The 10278-nt window shown below is 34.5% G+C and overlaps 1 protein-coding gene and 1 long non-coding RNA gene across 2 annotated transcripts; one reads left to right on the top strand and one right to left on the bottom strand.

The window, feature by feature from the left end:
* On the bottom strand, positions 358–4660 carry LOC107645702 (cyclic nucleotide-gated ion channel 1). Its single transcript, XM_016349779.2, has 9 exons — positions 4381–4660; positions 3869–3954; positions 2942–3509; positions 2650–2859; positions 2257–2561; positions 2036–2147; positions 1700–1936; positions 1217–1611; positions 358–1016 (listed from the first exon to the last, which is right to left on the bottom strand). The coding sequence occupies exons 2-9, from the start codon at positions 3895–3897 to the stop codon at positions 716–718; spliced, it is 2157 nt and encodes a 718-aa protein (XP_016205265.1). The 5' UTR covers positions 3898–3954; positions 4381–4660; the 3' UTR covers positions 358–715.
* LOC107647973 lies at positions 6896–9653 on the top strand. The gene is made up of 3 exons (XR_001621680.2): positions 6896–7332; positions 7548–7606; positions 9269–9653. It is a non-coding gene; the product is annotated as an uncharacterized LOC107647973 (long non-coding RNA).

Raw genomic sequence — 10278 nt, 5'->3', positions numbered from 1 at the left:
CACATTGACACCGCAACGCTAAAAGATAGAACAGTTATATGTGAGTGCCTCAAGCAAGAATTGGCCAAGATAGGCAAGTATGATCCTAAAAGTGTAGCTCTGCTTCCCAAACTGTGTGAAGTGTCTGTCACAATTCCTCCTATTGACCTGAAAACAAACTGCTCCAAGTAATGTCTTTTTCTTTAATTCATATTCTTCTAACTGCAACTTAGAACTTCTAACATGATACTTTCTCATAATCTAACTATATATTTCTTCCCCTTTTTTTGGGGTCATGCAGCAGCTGGAAGTATGAGAAGGAAATTTAAAGTTATATGATATGATATGAATATGAGATTGCCAGGACTGTACATCTCAGCCATGAATAAATAAATAAATAAATAAAATGAGTTCTATATATATGAAACCTCTGCCTTGCCAACTGCAAAAAAATACATTTCTCTTCATTCTTTTCCTTGTATACATGTCTGCTACAATTTATTTTTCAGATCAGGGACATTATCGGACATAATTTTACATGAATTTGTTATTTCATCATGAACAACAAATGAACTATACTTGCCTTGCAAAATTAAAGCAGCATATACACATGTTCACACACAAATGTTGTGTAATGTGGACATGTTTACCAAGTTTTCTTTTGCAAGTAATTTGTATGTATAAGAAATAGTATCTGCATTCAAGTGGTTGGAACTGCGAGGCACAACCCGGCGCTCTAGTGTTCCTGAGTAGAGAAATCTGGCTCGGCGGGCTTTGGAGGAAGCAGAGGTAGTCTCTGTGGCATTCTCTTGTTGCGTTCGCTGTTTTCTCTCAAGTTTCTCAATGCATTAGCAGCAAACCGTGATGCATATATGGTTGCACCAAGGCTTAGAGAGGATTCATCCTCATTTACAAAGGCACCTTGTAGCCTGTCTTCTGCTTCGCGTAATTGCCTCTCAACCTTCTTTTTCCAGTATCGACGCCATGCTACTTGTATGAAACAGGCAGCCCATGTCTTCCATTGCATCGAATAGTACCTGGTAATTACAACACATTGTTGAATATGCTATGTTATGATTGCTGATGAGTTCATACTCTGATGGGACTATATATAAACAAGCAAATTACTACAACAAAGTTTATGGTTTTGAACTATACTAGTTTCTTGTGGAGTAGACTATGCCACTGTAAGGTAACTGATTATGCATAACCAAAGGGGAAATTAAAGTTAGTCTACCTGAAAGTGTGCTGAAGTTGTTTGTTCTGAAGACGTCGAAATTGGGAAGCAACAAACTTCAAGTCATCGGCCATGAGAGCAAAGGCTTCAACTTCTGATATGGTTTCTACTGTTCTGGTTGAGGTGGGAAGATTTGTGGAGGAGTGAGGATCCAGGGCCCATGTTAACAGCTCCTCGCCACAGAACTGACCGGCCTCAAGAACCGTGTAGTTGAAGAAACCAGTTCTTCCACCGTTTGTTGTCATGGAAGCGAGGTTTCCACGCATGACAAAGAGCATCTCATCAACCGGATCTCCTTCGCGAACAATGTAGCTCTTTTCTGTATACAGGACCGGCTTCAGTCTATCACACATTGCATCCAACAACTGCTCATCCATTTTCTCAAATATTGGCACCTAAAGCAAAACAAAATAACATAACATGTTCATCATCATTAGTTGATTAAAGATGCATAATTGAGACATAATTATGGATAATACCCACTTTTTTAACTAAAGCCAAGCAGAGATGACGCTTTATGTCCCTCCTTAGATCTTTAGGGAGGGTGCGAATTAATGCCTCCTCCTCAACACCCCTATTTTGTTGCCATTTGTATTGTTCATACCGTCTAACTCTGTCCCTCAGTCTCTCAGGAAGCATACGATGAGACATCCATCTTTCTGCGTCGCGCCTCTTGACTCTCATCTCCTCAACTCTAACAGTTGTTGATTGCAAATATTTCTGTAAGAATAGTGACCACAGAGCGATATCATATAATGACACATGTAATTTTGTGACTTGTGAGATCCATGTATTTTAATAGTCCTAACCAAGTCATACCTGCATGTTTCCAATAAGTAATGCAAATAAAACCAATCCAGCAATGGCTATGAAGATGGCAAAGAGTATCTCCACAATGTAGGTGCTTGTCTTGAGGTTTTGTCCAACAGAACTGTAAAAAAGAATGAGAGAGTTTATTGCTTTTGGCTTTGTCATGGTCATGTTCTAATCAATTACAAGATGTTATCCAATTAGCACAAAAAATAAGACTATTCACAAACCTCAAATTGCGTAAACCCCACCAAAAGCAGTAGAAGAACTTCTTAAGAAAATCTGTTTCGGAATTCACCACAGATGATTCTAAAGCATCATTGAATATTCCAAAATCAAAGGCATTTGGGTCTTGGTTTTGATCAGGGTCAATGAAAGGGCAAGTAGTATTTTTTCTGAGAAGTGGTATGACAAATTCTCTGTTAGGTCCACAGCCCAGGTATGAATCTTTAAAGTCCCTATCATTTTCCATCACTTTGCGCCAGCATCTTGCCTCTGATTCTACTGAAAGCATATACCAGTTAGCTCCAACAACCTGGTAATAGAAACAACTTTGATTTTGGTGATCATAGAAAACTTAGCATATCATAATTAGCAGATAATAGGTTATCCAAGCAGCTTACATGACTTGCTAGCATATAAAGACCAAGATTAAAAGCAGCTCCAGCCCATGCAGTCTCGGTCAATATACCAGAAGTTCTCGTTACTTCTCTGAATAATGGCCATATCCGCAGAAGTCTTGGCACATATTGGACCAATATTACATACTTCAACAAGTCCTTTGCTAAAAACGGTGAGCTTTTCATCTTTGGAGTTACAGCTAAAACCAGCACCTGAAGTGTTAAAACAATATCAAAGTGAACTGGAAAGTCTTTTCATTTTGGCTACACAAAAGGAAATGGACAGTGATGATACCTGAGGAATTGGAATAATTGAGAGGATGTCAATGATGAAGTATGAACTTAAGTATCTTTTCATTATAGCCACCGGATTGTTGTTCACCTCACCCCTTCCAAAAACACGAGTAGACGGGGCAATAAACCCTGTTCGAAACTGAAAGATTATGCGAAGAATGTAGAAAAGATCAAAGAATGTTCGAAGAACACTAGTGGTGATTCGCAACGTGCCATCCAAATTCAGACATTTCTCTTTGTCATTGATCACTGGAATGTAAAAGAAGAGCGGATCCACAGAGATTGCCATCACACATGTGATCACAAAAATCTTGTTCCATTTTTCAAGGGTTCGTCCTTGTGGATCAAGAATGTTGCTTCTTCTAGAAGCCAGTTTCTCTTTTGGTCTATCACTTACAGGATGAACAGTTGAAGGTTTCCTCAAGTTCTTGAACTTTTCGGAACCACTCTCCAGTTTTCTTCCAATACTCTTCAAAACAGCACCTACACTTGGCATACCTTTTCTTTCATTATATCCATTATTAACAGAACTCTCTTGCTCCGATGATGTCGACCTCCAGTCTTCAAACCTGAAGATAAATATAAATGTAGCCTGTAAATTAAACATCTGTCGATCACACAACAACTGAGCCTTACCTACTACTAGGATGGACTACATATATCAAATGACACCACAGTACCCTGTCATGTATGTATATATCTAAGTTCAGCCCTTTTATATTAGAATTTCTTTATTCAAATGATAATTACATATACCAAAATCAATCATGATCAAGTCTCATTAATTACTAGCAGCTATGCCATTTCATAGTTCCAATTAGAAAAACTAAGATCAATAAAGGGAGTAATGAACTTGGAAATATAGAAAAAAAAAAACCATAAAAAGTTAAAAATACATATAGCAACACCGGGCTTTGAGCAAACGTACCGAACAAATTTTGGTTCCCATGCATTCATAACTTAGCTTCCCAGAAAACACTCTTTTCAGTGAAAGATAAGATTCAACTCTCGAGCCTGCAAAATCAGCAGAAATCTATTATCTTTATAGAGAGTATTGAGAATGTTGCTTGAAAATGCGAGCTCTAACAGTTACAAAAAGTCAAAAACATAGTCAACTCAATCTCCAAAGTCGTTCTTGCCACGCCAACCAACTCCAACAAAGGGTTCATAACTATCAACAAAATATCAGAGTATGACAACATGTAAATTATCAATATCCCCCGTATTGATGAGGAATTTGATGAATGAACTGACATAGAATCAACGAGTCACTCTTACGAACCAAAACCAAGCAGAATCAGAATTAACTTGCAGGCACGAAGGCTGTGTTTGATTTCGGAGAAACCAAGAAAGAGGAAGGTGATAAAAATTCACAAGGCATCAAATCGTTGAAAAAAAATTTCTGTCAAAGAGTTGACGGAAAAAGGAACGAACACGAACCTCAATTCTCAAACATGCGAAAACCGTTAGAAAAGAAGAAATGGTTTCCCAAGCCAAAGTTTGAAGTTTCCGTTATCCGTTCGGAAAAACCATATAGTAAGAAGATAAAAAAACGTTACATGCAGACTCAATGTTGAAGAGTAGTTTGAGTTTCAGTTTTGTTGGCGTTGGTGAGGGAGGGAAGAATGGTGTATAAGCTTGGAACTATGACTGAGTCGACCATGTAATTAAGAAGAGTCAAGTCAGCACTCAGCACGAAACAACCATGTTATTTCTTTTTTCTAATTAAATTGTTAAATTAGTAAGGAATTAATTATATTATGACCTGTGGACTATGGTATTTGAAGGTAGTAGCACACTTTAGAATTTGGAATTTAGAATGTTCATAATCATGTCTCTACACGGTACGGATTTTCGAACATAGGGGAAGTGCTTTCCTGCCACTAACTCACGAATCACGATGCTAGCTTTTTTTTCTTCCGGATATATCTATTTATAAATACATTTTAAAAAAAAAGTCAAGAGTCAACATTTTTATTAAAGAGAAAGTTTAGAGGGAAATAGATCATCTTTAGTTTTTTTAACACTAGAATAAAGTGTGATCTCTTATCATTAATTTTATAAGTGGGATCAAAATTAAAGAGGAGAGAGAGAACAATGAAAAGTGAAATTAAATATTGAATACCATCCAATTTTTTACTGGAGAGGATTCACTCCCAAGTTTAGAGGGCTAGTATTTTTATTAAAAGTATATGCATAAGTTTACCCACATTACTTTTAAGATATTTTTTTCCTCTTACTAATGCCATGTTAGTAATATCGCTTACTTGACAAAATTTTCGAATCAACCACTCAATTCTTGCCAAATCAACTATTATTTCTAAATCAGCAAAAAAATAAAATATACAAATAAAAAACTAAAAAATACAATACAATAAATTTGTAATTCATATTCCTATATTTATTATATCTTACCGTTATAAACAATACAATATATTTATAACCACAACAATTAATTTATTAATTTTTATAAATAACTCACTAAAGGTAATAAACATCCATATTACAAATGTCATAATAATATTATTAATCATAATAAATTTTATGTTATAAGTATTCAAATTTCATACTATTTAAACTACTTATATAAGTCTCTTATCACTATTCCTTCCAATAACATCAAATTTAGCACAAAAAATTTATTTTCGAACTACACATCTCAAACTTACTCAATAGAGTATCATTCTTTCATAGCAGAATGATTAGAAATCGAATAACTATCAAAGATCTAATGGCCATGCAATGAGAATCTGATGATCAGGTATGACAAAAAAAAAAACTCACATCATGCATCATACATTCATACTTACTCAAATATCATATACCTAATAATAACATAAATTGAATATTGGAATAGAAAAAGATCTTTATAATTTTAGCAACTATAAACGAAATTGATGACAAATTTGGATGGAACTATGTTGAATGTAAAAAGTGTCAGAAGAAAGCATAAAAAAAGGAAACAACTACATCTGTGGCACATGTAATCAAACACCACAATATCCAACAATAAAGTAACTATATACTTTTCATAATCTCATCTATCAAATTATTAGTTACTAACCTAATACTTATTTTAGGTTCAGAATTCAATTAAAGGTTTTAGATCAAAGTGTTATAACAATTTTTGTACTATTTGATGGCGAAGCAAAAAACTTATTGAGCACAACTGCTTCAAATCTAATGATATTCCAAAAAAATAATGACATTAAATCACCACTCCATCAAGGGATTAAGGAAAAAGAAAATCATACAAATTTAAGACACATCTTCGGAAGAAGAACATACATACAAAGATGGAACAAACAACACAATAGAAAGTGCATCAAACTCAACAATTCATAAAGAACATGCCTTCACAAGAACCTACGACAGAAAGAAGAAAGCAACATAACTAACAACAACCAATAAAAAAAAGAGGACGAGTGCCACATAAGAAGACTAAGTCCATCAACTAAAACAAATGTAAAAATCAAACCACCAAATAAAAATATCAACTCCAACATCCAAATCTTTTATACTACAAATTATTTTAAATAAAACACCTTTTAAATTTAATTTTAATTTACACGTATTTAATTTATTTATACAAAACATAATAATTTTTAATATTTATTATATACTATCATTAATTTACCGTCCCGCGCATCGCGCGGGTCTCATTCTAGTATATAGAGGCTTGTGATTTTTGATTCTTTACAGTATTTGCTGACATGCATAGGTTCATATATATATATAACGAATTAGAATTAGAACACATAGCGCAAAACTTTTCTTTTAGTACTTCCAAGCGACGAACCTTTTTCCGATTCAATTATTTTATGGAACAAGTACTCCCAGAAGATTTTAATAATCTCTTTGGTTGTTCTTGAAGAGGACTAATGAATGAATCATTGAACCATATTAGATTGATAACCCAAATCCTTAAACCAGATTGGTTTCTCTTTTCCCGGTTCAACCAAACCATGCTTTCCTTAAATAAACCGAACCCAAAAAAATTCTGATTAAACTCATCTTCTCTTCTCCTCTCACCACCGAACGTGTTTCAAAGAAACTATGGTTACCTCTTCATGTAATCAATGCTGTAATATAGTGTTGCAAGAGGAAGAGGCCACGAAGCCTTGCCACACCAGCTCACCTCTTCCCACCTTCTGTAGATATATATAGATGAGTCAAGTCTCTCAATTTTCTTGAAAATCACACGAAGAGAAGAAAGGAAGCAAGAGTAGTGGCCAAGAAGGAGGAAGAGGAAGACCCAGCAGAAATCATCATCATCTGCGTACGTCACCACCAAGAAGAAAGAGAAGGGCCATTAAGAGAGCTGTTACCCGAAGCCAAAGAAGGAACCCTACCTCTTTCCCTTCCTGGTTTTCTTAGTGTTCTTCTTGTTGGGTAAGAACCAATAACTGGGTAAGAACTAGTAACTCTGTGTTCTGTTGTTTTTCTCTAAATTAAAGATTCTACCCTTATGAGCTTCAATTCTTTTAATTGATTACCAAACCAATCAAATTCAGCCCATCACAAAAGTAAGAACTCTTTTTTGCTCCACATGCAACTCGGCCAATTAGCCCTGTGAATTGACAAATCTCTTTAATTATGTTTGTTAGGGTTTTCTGATTTAATATCGTAAAGGACGGACTTTGGTTTGTGAAATTCTCGGAGAGAGGTAAGGGATGATATATATAGAATATCTTGTTTGTAGCTGTGTGTACTGGTGATGATGGATGGTTTACCATGTGTTTGATTGATGAGAAGTGTTTATTAATTTTCTGTTATGATGAAATGCATAAAAGTGAATTAGAATTATGAATATGCGTTTGTAAAAAGGGGTAAATTAATGAGAATAAAGTTTTAAAGCTGTGCTGACCATGCTAGCAACTTTAGTTAGTAAAAAAAAGGTAAAATTATGGGTTTAGATGAATTCTAGGCTTGAATATGAGATTTGATACATGAGGTTGTTGGAAATACATTGTGCAGAATTCTGCAAAATCTGCATAATTAGCAGCAGAACGAACAATTTTTTTGGGAGCAGTCCAGACCTAATTTTTAGATGAAATTATTTTTCTGTAAAACTTCTGTATGTCTTTAATATTCCATAAAAAATTAAGAAAATTTGGCCAAGCGTTTTGGAAGATATGAATTTTTGAAGTTTAGTGGTTGCTGCAGATTTTTCTGGTCTTCTGGTTCTGCAGTACCAACTTCCAGACGCTATAACTTTTAATTTAAACAGAATTTTGAGTTTATTTTAAAAGGATTTTAAATATCTATCAGTCTATTTTAAGTGAATACAAGTTTCATATTCATATCTATTTTGTAGACTTAGATAAGTCACTTGGAAGGTCGGTTGTTTGCTGGAAACTCTGAATTGGTTTATGAAAACAGGGATCCACTTCCAATTGATAATTAATTAATCAAATGAAGTGATATGAATCTAAAATTTATGGATTCTGAAACTTAGGGATGTTGACTGTAATCTCACCAAAATTTAGAAGCAACGGATTAGAATTGAAATTATTATGGAATTTATAAAAAACATGGCTGCTGTCTATTTTTCCGAAATTTTGTAAATGCAATAGCAGAATTTTAAAGCTTGTATAAAATTCAATTATAATCCAAATTCAGTAAATCCTAACCTAAATTAAAGATTTAGATCTCTAGAGTTACCTTACCAACATGGTTTTAGATTAGACAAACTTAGGAAATGAAAAGAAATGTAAGTTGCCCCTAAGAAAGGTTAAAGTTAAAGATAATGATATTGAGAGATAAAGTGAAGAAAAAAATGAGAAACAAGGAATGGAATAAAAGTTAAGAATTATATTGAATGGGCCTTGTGCCGAACTGCTAATGCGAAAGTGCCCGCCTAACGGATAGCCTGAGATTGCTAATGCGGGAATGTTCGCCTAATTGATAGCACTGTTCCTTACTGTGATACACATTGAACTGTTATTATAATGAGGCCTAATTGACACAGGTAACCGTGATGCCAAGGTGTCTAATTGACACAGTAAAGGGACCATATTCAAAGTTCACTCCGACTAGCGTCGGGTTGCGGGTAGACAACCGACGTATGAGCTCATGGCCTGCACTAGGAATAGGCATGCATCATCTTGTTTGCGCATATGTACTTCTTGTAAATTATTTACTGCTATTTCCTTTTTGTCTATGCTATCTACTTGTTATATGCATGTGTGTGCCTTAAGTCTCTGTGTTTGTTTCCCTTTTCTTTCTGTTTCGCGACAACTTAGAGACAAAGACCATAGGTTCCCCTTTTACCTTGCTGAGAACTCTAGGTTCTCACCCTTCTTTCCTTTCTTTTTCCCCTCCTTAGATGGATTCGGCAGACAAGTCCGTTGAGTTTCGGGTTTCGGTACATCGCCCACGTTTCAACCCCGGCATGTCGTACGTATTCACTCTAGCTGAAGACCATTCCGAGAATCGACCTAGCTGACTTTTTACTCTTTTTGGTGATCTTAGTATTACTTTTTCCTCGCTTTTATAGTATTTTTAGAGGGGTAGGATATCTTAGTAGATCGGTTCCAGTTTAGGAAACCCGTGTGAGGGTTGGGACTGTTTTTCTTTAATTTTATCTTTGTAAATATAACTTGGTGTAGTACTCGTTATTTTGATACTTGGCATGTATCCTCAAACTTAACTTATGTTTATGTGATTATAAATGACTACTGAGTTTGATTATAAATGTTTATTGAGTTTAATTATAGTCAGGTTCGGTGCTATATTTGACAACTAAGTTTGATTATAAATAGTTTATTCACGAAACTTGTAAAGGCTTATATTAAAATCCGAGTTTAGAGCTAAGTAGGTCCTTACGACAAGTAACACCTAAACAATTGACATTGGTCATGACGTGTCGAAAGTTGGGGTGTTACACCGCGCATCGCGTGGGTCTCATTCTAGTTTTTATTAAAATCTAACCAGCATTTAACCATCAAAAGAAAAGCGAGTAATTTCACATTATTAGATAAAATCTTCCACCATTAAAAATATCAATGATGATTAATTGATAGTTACAAATCACAAAACTTGCTGACTCCCTAACATTCTTCTTTATTAAAATTTGGTCATCACGTAACTATAAAAAGAATGAATAATCCCACACTATTAAAAGAAATCTCATACCATTAAAAATATCAATAATAGTTAATTGATGACTACAAATCACAAAATTTATCAATCCCTAATACTCCTTTACATTTATAGTTCGGATCATTCATTGAAAATTTTTATATTTTGCTGCAATTTATGATGAGTACTAGAATTAAAAGAAGAATTAATAATTAAAAATATAAGATATTTTCACTTCTATTTTAATTAATGGCA

Source organism: Arachis ipaensis, chromosome B06 (assembly GCF_000816755.2).
Source record: "Arachis ipaensis cultivar K30076 chromosome B06, Araip1.1, whole genome shotgun sequence".
Lineage (NCBI taxonomy): Eukaryota > Viridiplantae > Streptophyta > Magnoliopsida > Fabales > Fabaceae > Arachis > Arachis ipaensis.
This window is presented reverse-complemented; position numbering and strand designations above follow the sequence as displayed.